At 32.2% G+C, this 19,458-nt stretch overlaps 1 protein-coding gene across 2 annotated transcripts in view; it reads right to left on the bottom strand.

Moving 5' to 3' along the window:
* Window positions 1-19,458, bottom strand: part of HOMER1 (homer scaffold protein 1) — a 163,835-nt gene that overhangs the window by 87,921 nt on the left and 56,456 nt on the right. For both annotated transcript variants that reach the window (XM_051991805.1, XM_051991806.1), the window contains exons 2-3: window positions 16,599-16,755; window positions 8,603-8,734 (exon numbers count right to left, since the gene is read on the bottom strand). In XM_051991805.1, coding sequence (XP_051847765.1) covers window positions 8,603-8,734; window positions 16,599-16,755 — 289 coding nt within the window. The remainder of the gene's footprint in view (window positions 1-8,602; window positions 8,735-16,598; window positions 16,756-19,458) is intronic.

Raw genomic sequence — 19,458 nt, 5'->3', positions numbered from 1 at the left:
CATAGATGAACTCTGATGGCAAAATCACTTCTTTATAATCATACTTTATTTTTGAGAGTCCACACCAGATATGTCTCTAAAAATGTTTAGCTATCATTAAAAAAATCACATCCACCCTAAAAGGACATCCACTGTTGAGGACATTCAAAAACAATTCCCAAACAAGAGTTCAAAAAAATATTTAAGTAATGTCATCATTACTGGAATAAGTATAGAGCTTCTCACAATAACTACTTTGCAGAGAACAACAAATTTTTTTGTTCATATCAATTCTGATATGATTGTTTGAAAAAATAACCTTACAAATTTGCTTTTAAAATGCCAGTGCTTGTACTTCATTCATTTGCAGTTTACAATTCACGAAACACACTTCTACAAGTTGATTACTTGTCATGCTCTTGGCCAGATAAAAATCTCATTTACCAAAAAATTGTCTGATTCAATGACAAAGGGTATGATTTTTTCAGATGGATCAAGACTAATGGTTTAAAAAGACTTTAAAACCAACAGTTCTTGAATGAGAAATATAAGATTTTTTTTTAAAAGAACCAATTTCTCTCCAAAAAATTTTAAATGATTTCTGTTTTAGGATGAAACTTTAGTCTTTGCCCAAGGTTCAATACTTTAAAATATAGAAGAGACAGTGTAATGAATAGGGAGGGGGAAATCCCAATAAACATTGGATCTGGGGATGAAATATTAACCTAACTTCCCTAATGCTGACAATTATCAGTTACATGACCACGGATCATTTAAACTCTTAGTCCCAACTTCTTTATTTAATAAAAGGGAAAGAATATTTGTAATACTTCACCAAGCTGAAAGGTAAGCATTTTAAAAACCTGAAAGAACTATATAAACTTAGACTCTATAATTCTATTCCATGGTATCTTACACAAAAATGCTTAATAAATGCTTGTTAAAAGAAACCATTATTCTTCTTAACCTGAACTTGAGTAACTAGAATATTTGAGTAAAAACAAATTAATTTGACCTCTGAACTGAACTAATCTATAAAATGAAGGAAGCTGGCCTAGCACTCAGAGTCCTAACTGCTTACTAACACAATGAACCCAGAAGTCAGGAAAAGAAGCAAGGAAGAGCTTAGACAATTTAGGATCCCTACACTTAAAACTCTGTATAAAACTGTAAGATAAAAGGAAACATGTTCCAGAGTCATTTTGAGGTGCTTTACAAATGTCAGTTATAAACATCAGGAGCTGAAAAGCCAGGGATAGGAGAACAAACTTAACTTACATTTCCAAGTTAAAACAATCCATTTAGCGGCCATTTACTAATAATTTTTTTAAAAAACCTTTTTCTTCCTATTAACACACTTTGGGCTACATTAACTCATTTTGAGCTAAGGAAACAAAAAATTCAAGATCTAGTGATAATGCTTTTTTTTTTTTTTTTTTGCTCTTATGTATTCCATATTACCTTTCTCCCTCCCCCCCCCCCCCAACACATTCTTTAAACCCAGGTAATGACTTTCCAATTGCTCAACTTCTAATGTTTTTATTCTCCTTTCTAATTGAACCTATTTGTGAAATACTTGTCACTTCTCCTGGACTTCTAAAGCGTCATATCTATGCAAAGTTTCTGGAAAACAACTTATATCTATTCCTAGGTTTATTCTACTTGAGAAAATGAGAGAAATTATAACTGTATATTTATATAGGACTTTATAGGACTCTTTACAAAATTTTGACATTGTAGCTGATAACTGAATTATTTCATTGAATTATGTATCATTAACAAAGTACTATTTTATTTAAAAAGATATAATATCACAGTTTAAATAACATAGACTCCTTTAGTATATAGTTTTTGACCTATACAAATTGATAACCCACAGTTCACAGGAAAATGAGAAGATTTAAGTCCTCTTTTCTCCAATCATATTCCTTCATTTAGATGTATTCATTACAAATTTTCATCTGGATTGCACAGTTACAGGTAATAAAATAGCTATAATATTTAAAAAGCAAATTATCTTTATGGATAATGAAATGGTTAATCAATGATACCTAAAAATTAAAATTTTCTATATCTTTTTTTTTGCCATTTTCTTTGATTTTTAACCTTTTTCTTCCCATATTCAGGATATCATTTTTGCCCAAATTAAAAACTAAATGTGGAAATCAAGGATTTAGACATACTTACTGTATGCCAAACACTGTGCTAGGCATAGGAGATGAAAAAAATAAAAGTGAAACAGTCTCTGGCCTCAAGAGGCATATAATCTACCAGACAAGACCAACAGGAAGACATAAGTACATACAAAAATATATAAAAGATGATGAGAGTGTCAAGAAAAACCTTATGTAGCATGCAGTGCTTCTTGGAAGTTTTAAAGGAAACAAAGAATGGGAACAGTCTGTGTGAAGGTACAGAATTGGAAGATGGAATGTCAAGGGTGAGTAATAGTTATGAGGTTAGATTAGTTGGACAACAGAGCACGTACAAAGAAATGATTCACGATTAATAAAGGAGAAATTAAAGAATTCTATGCAAATTGAGATGCTTTCTAAGTCAATTTAGCCATTGATGAATTGTGGTGAACTGCCTTAAGAAATCCACTTGACTGTCCTTCTCAAAAGCTTCTGCAAAATGAAAGTAGCATGAAGTAATGAATTGGTGTCTATTTAGACACTTATGCTCTAAATACAAAATACACCTAATCTTCTAATGACAATAATTTAACTTTTTTGATAGTAGGTTATTTTTAAAATTTCAGCCCAAAGTCTATAAAACATAGATATTTGACTGAAAATATTGGTTTTACTACCATGATGTAGCAGAAAGAAAACTGACTCGAGTTGAAATTCTACTTCTGGTGTCTTGTATGACTCTGGAGAAGCCACTCAAGCCTTTGGTCTGAATTTCTTCATCTATAAAATGAAGGGGATAGACTAAATGATCTCTGAGGTCCCTTCCAATTCCACATTTATCATTCTATGACTTGTAAATAATAATTCCAAATTTAAAAATTAACTCAACCTACCTTTATGTAATATATAATAATAAAAAGAACTAAAGAAAGATTCCTTACCACTTTTCTGGGAAAAAAAAAAAACCAACAACAAAAGAAAAACAAACAGTTGGTTCACTAGGAGATTTGAGTGATTTGTATTTATATGTTGTGCTTAACATTTCCTTGTTCTTTAACACTGACCATCTTTTAAGTCAGCTTTTTTGTGAAGAGCCTCACTTACTATTTTTCTAATCTCTAAAACCTATCTAGGCCTTAATAATTTTGACTTTATAGTTCTAAATCCAAACTTCCCTTTGAGGCTTTAGTGTTCTAATACTGTAGTTCTTAATCAGGGCCCAGTGAACTTATTCCCCCCCCCAAAAAAAAATAACTCCCAAACCAAAAAGATACCAAACAAACTAAAAACAAATACACATACACCAAAAGTTGATAACTGTATTTCAATAAAAGTGGTTTTCTTTATTATCCTATGTATTTTTTAATGCATTTAGAAATATAATGCTAATGAGGCCTCTGGGTTTTACCAGACTGCCCAAGGATGCCATGACATCAAAAAGGTTAAGAACTCTTAACACATTTAGATCAACACATTTCTCAACTAGAGAAAATTGGCTTGATTTTGTCCAAATATAAATGAAAATGTTTAGGAGAGTTCTCTTAATTTTGGTTATTAAATAATTTACCCATATTATAGTTGATTATAAATTTTTCTTATATAAATTTAAAATTAAGTATATTGAGTTTTAAACACTAAAGGAATTCTGAAGACAGAGAATAGTGTTTAAATTTCTTAACCTAAAAACACAAAAGATTAAGGGATGACTGTAAGCACATAAAGTATTTTTTAATGAGTGAACACTGTTTCCTTTGATTTCTGAAGACCATAGAAGTAGAATTCGATTGAAATTAAAATAAGCTTTAATTGAATTGTACTTAGACTGAATTCAATTGATTCAACAGACTGAATCTTTAGATTTGAAATGAACCTTTCAATTTCAGTAAGAATTCACCTAAAGGATGACAAATACTATTATGATGCTACTTTTGTTTTATGAAGATTACATATATGTATAGATATTCATATATACACATATGTATATGTCAGAACACACACATACACATGAGCATATATGTTTGCATATAAAACCTAAACGTAATTAGTTCTATAAATTTTCTACTCGCTATACAAAATAATGCAAATGTACCATGAAAATACCTTTCATAGTACAAGAAAAACTATCTTTGATTTATAACTTAGTTATTTCATTGGGATACATTAAATTGTGAATAAATTATCTCATCTATACTTGACTTTGATCATCATCCCTTCAGATTTTATCATAACAGAATGAACAATCTGAAACTAAGTTTGCCTCTCTTCCCCTGATACTTTTGGTTGTCTGGACTCTCTTTAGCTTTAATATAGTCTTCCTCAAGTGTGAAAGTCAAAAGCACAAAGTATGATAGTCATAGATGCAGCACAGTTTCATATAAGGGGAGGATGCTTATTTCTTGAATTTACAATGCAATTCCTGATGGCATCATGAACTTATTTAGTGTTTTTGGCTATAATAGCACACAAGTTATAATGATTCCTATATCCTCATTTCCTGAGTCACAAATGAAAGGCTCCAAGCCCATCATCCTGCAGATTTTTTCCCCCTAAGTACATTACCCTCATATCCATTTATGTTCAGTCTGTTCTAACATTTGTCTGCCTATTCCCACAAACCCTAAAACATCATTTACAAACTTGAAAAATGCCATAGTGAAATCCTTTATGCAAAATGAGTCCAAGAGACTAATGTTTACTTGTGCCCAATTTGATATCATTTTAGAGACCAACTTTCCCTGAAAAAATATGGCAGCAACATTTCTTTTTTTTTCATGGGCCAGTTCACCTGGATCATCAATAAGACATCAATCCTGGTCATCAAACGTGGTAAAGTCCCAAATTAAAGGGCTCATTTGGGTTCCTTTGTAAGAGAGAATCTATGCTCAAATACTTCAAGAGCCATATGTTCTGAAAAAACTTCAAGGTGTCTTGTATTTTTTAAGCAATTATTTTAAGACTTTTTGAAGATCATACATCATTGGAATTTTTTTTTTAAAGACATGTTTTCTAATTCCTTCCTGTTTGTGTGCCAATCCAAATAATCTACAGTTAGGTTGTAAGTATGATTATTACATGCTGACTGTATTAACAAATTACTGAGAAGTTGCCTTTTTCTAAAAGATGAACAGCAAGTGACTTGTTGGAATAAATCCAACAGTGATATTTGCTGTGAAACATTAGGAGTCAATGAGGACTGAAAAATCTCCTTGTTGTTTTATTCTGGGATCTTCTACTAATCTCTATGGTATGCATTATTAAACTAGCTGTTTTAAAATATATTATATGTTTCATTGCATGAAAAGTTCTACTTTAATGGCTATAAGAGAGCACTTTGCTGAAGAACTCTCCAGCTGGAGAACAAGATGTTTTGCAATGAAAAGAAGAAAGTGATCATCCATGGATTTCATCCTATGGAAGAACACATACATTAGGCTTCATATAATTTTTATAAGTTAGCTATGAAATTATCTATAGCCCTCCGGCCAAAACACAAAAATACTATTCCCCATGATGATTTTGGTATCTCTGAAATGTTCAATGTAAGACTTGAGGCAATTTAAATCTAGGGAAATGAAAGGTTTGAAAAAGAGAAAAGAAAACAGAAAAGAATCACAGAAAAAGATTAAACAAAAAAAAAGTGCTAAACTTCATCTATTATTTTGCCACAACATGCTAAAGATAAAAGTAGGTTGTCAGATATAAACCATTTTATTCAAAGTTTGTTGCAGGTACATTTTTCTGGCAAACTGAATTTATAACAGACTCTTAGATTGTAAACTCTTTGAGGGAGAACTATACTTCAACTTTTTTCTATCCCCAGAAGAGAAAATGATTGTTAAATCAAAGGCACTGAATGAGTGATTAATTAATCTAAATAAATCCTCAATTGTGACAAAACAATTCTCCTAATTTCACAGAAATTAGTCTTTTTTTTTTCTGGAGGATTTAGATATGAATTCAGAGAACAACAGATTTTTGAATCATAGGAGACAGAAAATGGATCTGTGTTTCAACAGTATAGAACATCAGGGAGGAGAAATCTCCTCTAGTAATGAAAATTATCTGCATTGTCTGTATCTTGTAATCTGAAAGGTGACATGCTTTGCCCAGCATCTCATTGTCAGTCTGTATCAGAAAAAGAGATCTGAACCCAGGACTTACTAGGTTTCAAAGCCAATTTTCTATTCAATATGCTATGCCACTTAGTGAGTCAAAGAACCAGGATTAAAATTCTAGTTGAGCTGCTTACTACCCATGTGACCTTGGGTAAATCACATTTTTTTTTTAATCACCCAAGTTTCCTGATTCATAAAATGAGGACAGTGGGCTCTAAAGTCCTGATCTATATCTAAGACCCCACGATCATAACTGGCTCTCTTAAGTGTATTCTCCACAATAGCCTTTTCAAGCTTTCTATTCTTTGCCTAGGAGTCCCACATATCCCATCTTCAACAACGGGCTTTACCTCATCCTTTATTGAGAAAATAGGAGGTTATGTACTATGAATTCCCTTTTCTTCCCTATTCAACATCTCAAAACCTTGTAATTTATCCCCCACCTTTTCTTCTTTTATTCCTGTCTTGGTACAGAAATGGCTCCTTTCTTCATCAAGGTCAACCTCTCTACTTGTATCCTTGATCTCAAGTCTATGCCATTGTTGAATTTTCAGCTTCTGTTATCTGCTGGATTCTTCCCCATTGCCTACAAGGGTAATTAAGACACTTTTCTCCTTTAAAAAACCCTCACTTGACCTATTATTCTCTCAGTCCACTGTTCTGCAATTGACCATACTGTCCCTTCAGATTACAGTTTCACATTTCTCCTTTTCATAGCCAAACTGTGGATATTCTTGTCTTTCCTTTCCTTTCTCTCATTCATTTTTCTCAGATTCTTACAATCTGCTCCTAGCCTCACTCCACTAACTAAACTTACTGCTGATCTCATAACTGCCAAATCCAATTTGTTTCTCATAGTCTTCATCCTTCTTAACTTCCAAAGCACTTAGGACCACCCTTTCTTCCTGAATGCTCTTTCCTCATTCTGGGTTTTTGTGACATTGCTCTCTTTTGGTTCTCTCCTGTCTGGCTACTCCCTCCACACTCTTTGTTGGATTACCATCGATGTACATATACTTCAAGATTTTCACTGGCCTTCTTTCTTTATATTCTTCTCTCAGTGATTTTATCGACTCTCTTGGACTCAGTTTTTTCTTTGCATATGACTACTACATTCTGTCCTACTCTTTTTACTAACCTCTGTTCCCAGATCATCAGTTGCATATCAGATATGTCCCATTGGAAGTCCCATAAGCATTTCAAACTCATGGCCAAAATAAAACTTTTTATCTTTGCTCCCAAAAATCTCTATACCTCTTCCAATTTTCCCCATTAAAAGTCAAAGTATCATCAGGCTTCCAGTCATCCAGGTCCACAATCTGAATCATCCTCAATTCCCCCTTTTTGATTACTCCCCCTCTACCATATTCAAGTTTTATTGATTCTCTCTCCAAAATAGTTCTCAAATACATCCCTTTCCCTCCACTCATATAGTTCAAGACCTTACCCTCCTTTTCCCACCTTGGTTTACTATAATAATTTTCTAATTAGTCTCCCTACTTCAAATGGTTTTTTTTTTTTAATCTGTAGTCCATATAGTTGTCAAAGTGACATTTCAAAAGTATAAACCAGAGCATATTATTTCATAAGTTGGTTCCAGCTAAAATAAAACTTTACTATCCTTACAACCCCCATGATCCAAACTGGATTAATTTGCTGTTTTTTACATACAATGCTTTATCTCTCACATCTGTGCCTTTCTACTGGCTGCTGATCCTGTCTGGGATGCACTCATTCCTCACTTCTGCCTTATGGAAATCCTAGCTTCCTTCAAAGTTCAGTATAAATTATTGTTCAATCATTTCAGTCATGTCGACCCTTCATGACTCCATTTAATGTTTTCTTAGCAAAGATACTAGAGTGATGTGCCATTTCTTTCTCCATCTCATTTTCCAGATAAGGAAACTGAGGCAAACAAGGTTAAGTGACTTGACAGGGTCACACTAGGAAGTGTCCGAGACCAGATTTCACCTCAGTAAAATGAGTCTTCCTGACTTCAGTCCTGGCTCTCTATCTACTGTATCACCTGATTGCTTCGGCTCAAGTGCCATATCCTAAATCAGGCTTTCTTAAGCTCCTGAAAGTAACTAGTTACTTTCCCCCAAAATAGAAATATGTAGTTTGTGTATATATATATATATAAAATAATTGTGTACATTTTCCCCATTAAAGTGCAACTGAGGTGATTAGGGACTACTTTTTGTTTACCTTTGTATAATGTTTCACTATTAGATGTCCCAGAATTAAGAACCTCAAAATATTTACTATTTTTAATTTTCAGCATCTTGCAATAAATTTAATATTATGTGTAATTTAAACCTTTTTAATGACTGAAATAAGTAGATTTTCAATTAGGTGAATGATTTAACTTACTTTTGTAAGATGATGCTCAGAGGAGAATCCCAAACCATATACAGTATTTGCTCTGCTATCTGCCCACTGGCCAAACTTCTGTGATGTTTTAGTGAATGTCATGTTTGGGGTGATGGTGCTATTTATTATTGCCTGAAAAAGAAAATAAAAGCATATTACTATCTAGTCAAATTTTGAATACAATCACACAAGCACAAGGCATTTTAACTGCTGACTATTCTTTCCTCATTAAACATTTTAACTGAATGATTTTTATAATTGGACAGGTTTAACATATCTCACCTCTTCCTTTCCTTCTGAAGATTTAACCAGGCAAAGTAAAATTACTCAAACAAGATTACATTTTAAAAAACAAGAGTAGAAAGTAAGAGTAAGGCGTTATATGAACAAAAATGACTATTGTATCCTTTGACTTATATATGCATACACAATGATATGATTCCCCCTCCATTCATAGGACATGCACTCTGGGATCTTTCCATAGCAATGACTAGTCCTACCAAGCTATGCACACACCCTCACCCATTCTTCTTGTATCCAAGTGTTTATGCATTTTTAAGACAGCTGCTGAGGTTAAGGGTAAAAGTCTGTAGGAGTATTTCTTTGGGAAGATAACTGGACCATATGGAGAATCAAACCCACAAGCTCATTAGTATCACATTTGAAAGGACTGAGCTAACTGAACCAAAGTAAAAATTAAAGGAACCTTAAATATTCTGTTTAATGTATTTTCTTTTATTTGTTGTTTGAAAAAAGGAAATATACCTTCATTTTCTAAAATATATTACTAAAAACTTTCATTGCAACAAAACTCTATAATCTCTGTGTAGCAATGCAATTATATAAAAAAATTCATATTCTCATGATAATCAGTCTATTATATGTTAATTGAGGGATAATCCACAGGAATCAAGATTAATATAAATATATAAGCCCAATATAAGGGACCTTATTCCCACATATCTCTGTGAATATATAATACTCAACTATTTTCAGGTAACTATTAATATCCACTAAAATCTAGGTTGAAATAATGAATTATAATAATAGGGAAAATCAGCAGTGTTCTAATAAGAGTTTAATAACTAAGAGGAGTTGGGGGGGGGGGGGAAGAAACGATGGCATAGTTTTAGTATTAATTTGCCTTGATGATTTCAGAAAATCCAGGAAAGACTTACATGAACTGAAGCAAAGTGAAGTTAGCAGAACCAGGAAAACATTGTACACAGTAACAGCAATATTCTATAATCAACAAGTATAATGACATAGCTATTTTCAACAATTTATGATCCAAGACAATCCCAAAGGATTCATGATGGAAAATGCTATCCAACTTCAGAGAAAGAACTAATGGAGTCTGAATACAGTTTGAAACATGCTATTTTTCACTTTTATTTTTTTGAGGGAGTAAGTTTCAACTTTTCCTACATAAAATACTAATATGGAAATGTTTTACTTGACTGCACATGTATAACCTGTATCAGATTACTTACCTTCTCAGCAAGGGGAGAAAGGTAGGAAGGAGGGAGAGAATTATGAACTCAAAATTTAAAAAAAAATAAGTATTGAAAATTGTTTTTCACACTTTCACTTAATAAATGCTTGATGACATAACAGAGAGAGAAATCCTAAATAATCATGATTGCTTTCTCATTTTTTAGGTAAGACTAACCTAGTAAATAACATTAGCACTTTTAAGCATATTAAAAAACACAACTTGAGAGAGATATAAAATTTAACAAAGATTGAAAATATTCAAACATTTAAAAACTGTATTAAAAATTTAATTTTATTCAATATATATTGAATACACATGTACATAAAAATACAATTTAAAAAGATTAATCTGCATTATTAACATTTCTCCATCATCAACAAAACAATAAATTAAGGCCTGATCTGCAGTGTTTGTCAATTTTTAAGATATAAATAGTCACAATCTTGTAGAAGCTAAATCCAATACTCCCTTGACATAGGGCTGATCTACATTTGGCTATGAAGGAGTAAGAAATTTAAGAGTGACACTAAAGAACAAAAGTTATATCTATGTAGTTATATATGTGTAAAAGATCTTACATCAGTTAAACCAGTATACTAATTTACTAAGTATACTATTGACACTTAAATACTTTTTGACTTCACATTACATAAATACTTTTTGACTAGAGAAATCCTAGATAACTAAGTATGATTGTCTTCTCATTTTTTAGGTAAAAGGAACCTAGCAAACAACATTAACACTTTTAAACATATTAAAAAATACACAACTTAAGAGAGATTGAAGATTTCAACAAAGATTGAAAATATTCAAACATTTAAATACTTAATATTAAAAAAAATTGTATTCAATTTGCTTATTACAGATACAATTAATTATATACATCTCATACAAATTTTATTAAGATAATCACTGTTCCAAACTTCATCAAGTTTGTAGGCCCTTTATTTTTTAGTTTGCACACTGACAGAAAGGACCTTCCTCCTCTGTTCCAACTCCTTCATTTTAGAGATGAAAACTGATGAACCAAGAAAGTGAAATGATTTATAAGAGGTCTAACAGTTAGCTAGGGAAAGAATCCAAACTAGATTCTCCCAGCGCACTAACTTACCTTCTTCTATAATTTAAGGCCTTATTTTGAACTCTCAATTTAAAAATCTTTTTTTCATTAAGTTCAACATATATTTTAACTTTCCTGAAGAAAATTAGGAATCTTGTAATAGTATCATTTAGCTCAGGTGTTATTTTAGCTAGAGCTCCAAAAAGAAGGATCATCTGTTAGTGAATAGATGAAGAGATGGACAGCATGAAACACAATCAGTGGGAGAGCCAGAAAAGTTTCAGATTTTGTGGTAGTTTGGAGACAGCAGGACACTAGTTTCTGAAATGTACTCTGTAGTATCCATACTCTTAAAACTCCAAACTTCAGGCAGATTATCCAAATTGAAGAACATAAAAATAAAGCATATTTTCAGTCAGTGGATAGTGGAGAGATCCAGATTCAAATGCTGGAAGCCCGGGGTTCAAGTTCTTCCTTTGACACACACATTAGCTTTAGAATTAATGACCCTGAATAAATCATTTAAACCTCAGTCTTCCAAGCAATCTTCTAAGTCTATCAGTTGCAAAACCATACTGGTAGAAAGAAGTTTCTTTCCAACAATGAAATCATAGGTCTAAAGTGAACAAAAGGGTATTGTCACTTAACTTTGCCTTAATTAAGCACTTTGATATAAACAGGGTCTTTGTTTATTCTAGCCTATAGTAAAAAAAAGAGAACAATATTTTAAATCAAAACATTTAATTACTTTCCAACCCTAGGGAGGTTATGAATCAGACACCTTTTGTTCTTTTGGACTGGTGTATTGTATCTGTATTTATATGGGCAAAATTAGGGTCTATTCTCAGCAATGGCTTAGAGAACTGGAAAGAACTCTAAGCAAATCAAGATAGAATAAGAAATCTGGATAGCCAAATGCTTTCTTCACACTCTGGATTTGTTATTTCTTTTGAAATACTCAGAGGGTATCTCAGAGGCCAACTTCTTCATTTTATGGTTGAGGAAACAGACCAGGGGAATTAAGTGGTCTACCTAAGAGACCACACTAATATTCAAGGTAAGATTTGATCCCAGGTTGCCTAATTCTAAAACTAATACATTTTTTATTGTAACATAATTTCTCCCTTTTGAATGGCCTAAAAATTGAACACTATCATAAGCATATATGTATGTTAAAAAGAAAAATGTTTATGGAAATTGATTTCTTTTTAAAGTCATTTTTCTTGAAATTCCTTGGCCAAGAGTATAGTACCTATAACTTCAACCAAATTCATTGTGTGGGGGATGGAGTTTATTTCACTCCATTATTTAGCTTCTGTGAGGTTTCAATCATATTCTCAAGAATCACTATTTTTTGGTCAAAGAGAGTTGAACGTGTATGTTTTTCTTCTTTTGTTTACTATGCAAAGGCTCATTTTGGTAGCTCATTCTCAGCTTAGGAATGACAGAAGAAAAGCCAGAGGTGAGATAAGAGGGACAAGTTCTAGAATGTACATAATCTCTCAAAATACCTTAATGAAACATACTGATGCTAAAGAGAGAAGGCAAGATGTGTGTGACTCTCTTATCTCTGTATATTGATATTTTTTGTCACCTCTCAAAAAATTCCTTGGCCAAGACAATTGGTGCCTCTTCTAGGAAAGACTAAGATCTGGGAGGAATAAATCTTTACTTACTCCTTCTCAAAAGAAGAGAAGGAATGGAGAGGCTGAAAAGCTGAGATACATAACTTTTTAAAACTAGATCTCAGCTCAGGTCTTGACTACCCTACAGCAGCATATCTCTAGGAGCATATCAGGCCTTTTGGGTGCTAGACAGAACTATTCTGACTCTGTCCTGTTTTAATCTCTCTTCAATCCTGTCCTTATTCTTCAAGCTCTTCTAATAACCCATTTTCACAGTGCCTTCTCTTTAAAGGATTACTAAGTTAGAGCTGGGGGGGAACCTAAAAGACACCTAGTCTAAACTCTTCGATTTTACAGATTAAAAAACTGAGGTCTGGCTGGATTTTGTCAAAGACAAACTTTGAATCAAGCTGTTCTAACATCCTAGAGTCCTTTCCATTGCTTCTTAAAATGAGGCATCATTGCTGAGTGAAATGAGCAGGACCAGGAGATCATTATATAGTTCAACAACAATACTCTATGATGATCAATTCTGATGGACGTGGCCATCTCCTGCAATGAGATGAACCAAATCAGTTCCAATAAAGCACTAATGAATTGAACCAGCTACACCCAAAGAAAGAACTCTGGGAAATGAGTGTGAACTACTACATAGAATTCCCAATCCCTTTATTTTTGTCCGCCTGCCTTTTATTTCTTTCGCAGGTTAGTACATTATTTCAAAGTCCAATTCTTCTTGTGCAGCAAAATAACTATATGGACATGTATATAAATATAAATATATATATATAGTATTTAACATATACTTTAACATACTTAACATGTATTAGTCTGCATGCCTTCTGGGGGAAAGGGTGGAGGGAAGGAGGAGAAAAGGTGGAACAAAGGGTTTTGCAATTGTCAATGCTGAAAAATTACCAATGCATATACCTTGTTAATAAAAAGCCATAATAAATAAATAAATGAAAATAAAATGAGGCATCATTGATTCCCTTTCCCTAATAACCCTCAAGTGACTATATTTTAATCATTTGTAGCCCTAATCCCTTAATTTACCAACACTCTTTTGGGAGAAGGGGGAGAACATTTTTTTAAACATACCAGTTTGTAAATTTCAATTTGCTTCATTTTTTACCTTTTTATAACCTAGCATACCTCTGACCCATTGACTCCAAGTTAGTTTTAACCCTGAAGGAAATTTTGGATGTGCATCTGGATTCACATTTACTGAATTCTTAAATGTCCTTAGAAAGAAACATATTATAGTTTAAATATATATAATCTTTCCTCATTTTCTTATTCACATGTTTGTTCCTTTAAGCAATAAATTTTAGAAATACTATATTATTACAAATAGAATTGTAGTATGCCAATTGTGGCATTTAACCAAATTGATGTTTTTACAACCTACTAGAAGGCCTTAAAGCAAAGATTAGATAAAAGGCCTTCAGTGAGAAGAAGATTATGTTTTTGAGGTAAGGGCATTTTGAAGAGATTTTCATCACTCAATCAGGTGCTTAACAGAGAAAGAGACAGATTAAACATTCTTATAAAAGAAATAAATTGCAGTATCTATTAAAGAATGCAGTCATCACTGCAGAACTCTGCAGTAGTTCATAGGTTTAGAACTAAAAAGAGCTTTAGTTCGCAATATCCATTTAAGAAACTAACTAAAATAGTATATGCAACAGAAAAAAGAACCAAATCAACTATTAAAGCAAATTTATTTTCTTCTTTAAAAAATAAAAGTATATTTAAGTCTTTTATAACACAAAAAAGTACCAGATTGAATGATTCTAAATAGGAAAAGGGCAAGGAGGTAACTGAGTGGAGAGCATTCTAGGTCTGGAGTCAAGAAGATTCATGCTCCCGAGTTCAAATCTGTACTCAGATACTTACTAGCTGGGTGACCTTGGGCAAATTATTTAACCTTGTTTTCCTCAGTTTCCTTATCTATCAAATGGGCTGGAGAAGAAAATGGCAAAGCACTCCAGTATCTCTGCCAAGAAAACCCTAAATGGGGTCATGAATATATGACTAAAAAATAATTCAACAACAACAACAAAACAGGAGAAGCTAGGCTTTGGCATTACAGTCAATACAAAAAGCCCAGCAGTATTATCCAATCTTGTATTCACCTGGACTCAAGAAGTCATTTTGACTAACTTACAAGAATTGCTTTCTAGATAGGCACTCCAAATAAGTCACTGAACGACTTTTACTCTTCAGGTAAAGGTGTAGTTAATATGAAGTCTACTCTAAGTACTTCCATGTGGTTTCTCTCCTTGCATAGTGGGGTTTCTGTCCCCATCAATTTCTTTGTAACCTTTTAGCCACCATCTACAAATACCAAAACTTCAAAGGACACAGAAGAGAAATCAGGGGTTGTTAGTGTTGTTCAATCATTTTCAGCCGTGTCCAGCTCTTTATGATTCCATTTGGGATTTTCTTGACAAAGTTACTGGAATAATTTGCCATTTCCTACTCCAGCTCATTTGACAAAGGAGGAAACTATGGCAAGCAGGAATTAAATGACTTGCCTAGTTTCACACAGCTAATAAATCTGGCTGAGGCCAGATTTGAACCAGAAAGATGAGTCTTCCTGACTCCAAGCCCAGCACTGTATCCACTGTACCACCTAGATGCCCAAGAAAGCAGGTACATATGACTACAGAGATACACTAGGGAACAGAATTAACCTATTTTATATTCTAAATCTGAATGTATTACACATTCAAATGAACATATGCAAAATAAAGAACAAGGATAGTAACTCAGTAAACCTTTGAAGAAGCTAACCAAAAGCTACCTCCAAGTCATTTCACCAATGGCCATCCATTGTTCTAATAAAAAAAAATAATAAAGTCAATTCAATTAATAATAATTCTCATTCAGTAGTTATGTTCAAGTCTCTGGGAAGCATAAAGCGAAGTTTCAAAGATCATGTTCTTACAAAGCTTACAATCCAGTTTAGATGAAAGGGCATTTAACACATAATACAAGAATCCAATAATGAAGACAATTATGAAGAAATGATCAGAAGGCAATAAATATATGATTAATTGACAGAAAAGTGAAGTAAGTAGGAACTATTAAGTCAGAAGAAGAGAGAAGGACAGGGTAGATTAAAGGATTTCAAAGTAGAAGGGTCGTTGGAAAATCGCCTGGTCCCAAAGATTCAGAACAAATAGTGATATGCCCATGGTTATACAATGGTTATGATACCCCTCCTCCCCCATTCTTTACACTGTCAATAATCACAGTATTCTTGGCCACAACACATCATTAATCTAGGCCAAAATAATTTGGTAAAGCTTCACTGAGGAAACACATGGAGATACCTTCTCACCAATTTTATATAATGCAATATTGCAATATGATATTCAGAAATATCAAACATCAGAAATATAAATATAAAATATGAACAATGTAAACTTTGACATTCTCAATGATAAAGAAACTGACCAAAATTAAGCAAATATTCTGGAATTTTGTCTTTGTTTTTCAGACATGAAGAGTGCCAAATATACTATTATGGATTCTGGTACAATCCAGGATTCTTATAGACTCCTATATAAATTCTCTAAGTAAACTATTAAATCTACTGAATGTTCTGGTACATATCTATAAGTATAATAGGTTTAATGAGCAAACTAACAATAAAATTTTTTCATTACCTAAAGAATCGGTGATAGTAATATTTTAAAAGTTTTTTTTAATACTTAAATACTTCTTAATACTTAAAAAAACAAATATTTAATACTATACCATCAAGAACAAGATAAATATTTAAAAAAAAAAAAAAGAGCTAACCTTTGAGCCATCTAAGCTGATTATTCTATACACATTTCTTGTGCTGTCATAGAAGTAAGATACTGTAACCGCATGTTTGCTGGTAGGAACCCAGTTTTTCTTTGTGTTTGGGTCAATCTGGAAGACGTGAGCTCGAGTGCTGAAGATGGGTTGTTCCCTAAATGACAGAAAGTAACAATAAGCAATCTGATTAGAAGCAATAATAAAAAGAACCACTATATAATGTCCCCAAATCTTAAAAATTAAAACTATCATAATAGTACAGGAGGTTACTGCAATTTAATATTATACAGATAAAAATATACAAGGGAAAAAGATCATCTAGGTAGTCATCTGTGTGTGAGAGGTGATATATTCTACAGACATTTAAAATACTGGTTTTTAAAATATAGTTAAACACCTATAAATATAGATACAGATATACACACATTATTGTACCTACTTCATCTCCAGGCTTACAGTGTTGAACATGATATCAGGAAGATCTGAATTCAGATTCTGCTTAAAATACTTGGCAAATCATTTAAACTCTTGGCTTCAATTTCTTTGTGAAATGGGGCTAACATCTCACAAAATTGCTGTGAGGATTTAAATAGAGTGCTTTGCAAATAAATCTTAAAAGTGCTGCTGTTTTTAACTACTAACATTCTTAGTGTTAATTATTAATACAAGTATAATATAGAATACTCATGTTAAATCTTTTTTCTTTAAACTTTAATATTCTGATTTTTAACTTATGAGTTGTAATCTGAAATAATTATACTAGTTATGTTTTGGCTAAACCTTTGTGACAAGAATACATGTTTAATTCATTCAAAGCTTTGCCCATGAAAAAAGCTTTCAAAGTAATTAGCACTTGTCAATCAATAATCATATGCATGATTTATTAGAATGAATAGCATCTATAGCTGGAAGAAATCATGTAATCCTACTCCCTCACTTATAAAAATTGAAACTGAGGCCCTAAGAAGTCAAGTGACTCTCCTCAAATCACACTGAAAACTACAAGGGGAAAGATTCTTCTTGTTCTATATCCAGAATTCTTTCCCCAAAATCTATACTACTTCAATGAACTTACTTATAAATAAAAAAGTTTCACTTTCTTAATACTCTTCCCAGAACAAAACCAAACCAAACCCTATGTAGTAACATTCACCTTAGCAGACTAACAATGCTATAACTCCCTTTAAGGTCATAGATTACAGGGTACAAAATAAGTATATTGTCTAATACAGCCAAGGTATTAATTTGTATGCTTAATTTGTTCCAAATGAAGGTTTGATTTAGGACAGTAGAGGCGGGTAGAGTTGGGGGATGAGGGGAGGAGGTATCATCGGGAAGTGATGGTGATATTTCAAAAGAGAATATCAATAAAACATATTTTTAAAAATTTGGAACAAAGCTCCTTAAGGGAAGTTACTGAAGAGGATGAACAAGTTGGATCTTAACAAAAAATTTCTGCATTCTGACAAATAAAATCTATACTTTGTTAAGTGTTATTTTTGAGATAATATAATCACATTTTTAAAACTACAAATTATATTTCAAATAAAGAATTATTGATAATTATAGATTGCCAAATTTTTCCATCATCAGATTTATTTTTATATATTGTAAAAAAGATTTAATTTCCTTTCTGGCATATTGCCTTTTATGTAACAAAAGCTCTAGAATGTTAATTTTTTTAAAAATCTGAGTCCAACACTTATTTTTCAAATAATATTTTAAAGATGCATTTATCTAAAGTCTAAAATTGTGTATTTACTATGCACAATAGTTTTCCTTTCTAAAAAGCTTAAGGTCTTATGAAGAGAATTTTATATTGGCAATATTTAAGATTTTTTAAAAATCCATACATAAAAGAAGAAATACAAGTGGTAGCAGGGGAAGGAAAAAGAAATGTAACAGTTAAAAACACATTAAACAAGTTCAATTTCTAGGCAAATGGCTTTCATTTCAGGTCACTGAATGCTCCACATCTCTTTAAAATGCTTGAGCCTTCAAAAATGTCATATAGGGATTTTTCATTAGGGAAGTGGTAGTGGGGAAGGAATATGAGTACTTACTCTGTTGTGCATGATTCTCTCAATTTTTTATTTCTAAAGACTTCAAAAATATTTTTCAGGGCAAAGAAACTGTTTTGAAGGGCTGAATTGTCAAATACACATCAAAGAGTAAAGATAATATTTCTCTTTCTCTCCACAATGTAAATTTAATTGCCATTGTAAGATTATAGGTATAGTGTATATACATACATACATATGTATATATACACATATATATACATACACACACATATAATATATGGACATATGGATTTGTCTATGGATATCCATATATCCATTTGTCTATGGATTTTTTTATATATACACAGATCTATATGAAATATTTGCATTTTTTTGCTATTTACTATTTCCTTATGTATAACAGAATTTCTAAAGGTTATCTCTCTTTTAGTCATGTGTATTTTTATTACTACCTTGTCTGAAAATAATTTCCACCTCAACATTTTTAATTCATCAATCATAATAAATTCAGTTCCATGTAACACTCCCTTACTTTATGGGTGAATTCATTTCATTCATATTCTTTATGATTATTTATTGTGTTTTTCTTTCTTATATATTTTCATCCAGTAGTTTTCTTATCTCTTCCCTCTTCCAAAAAAAAACCCCAAAAAACAACAAACCTTTATAAGTTAGTGAATGACATTCAAGAATTAATGTGGGCAAAACATCTGTCTGATGAGTTTCTCCATACTTACACTGGTTTTTGAACAAAAACATATACAATCTAGAAAAGATTCATAACTGGTCTTTGAGACTTAATAGAACTTGCCTCGGTTTAATCTTTGAAAACT

This window comes from Antechinus flavipes, chromosome 1, assembly GCF_016432865.1.
Source record: "Antechinus flavipes isolate AdamAnt ecotype Samford, QLD, Australia chromosome 1, AdamAnt_v2, whole genome shotgun sequence".
In the NCBI taxonomy this organism is placed as follows: Eukaryota; Metazoa; Chordata; class Mammalia; order Dasyuromorphia; family Dasyuridae; genus Antechinus; species Antechinus flavipes.
This window is presented reverse-complemented; position numbering and strand designations above follow the sequence as displayed.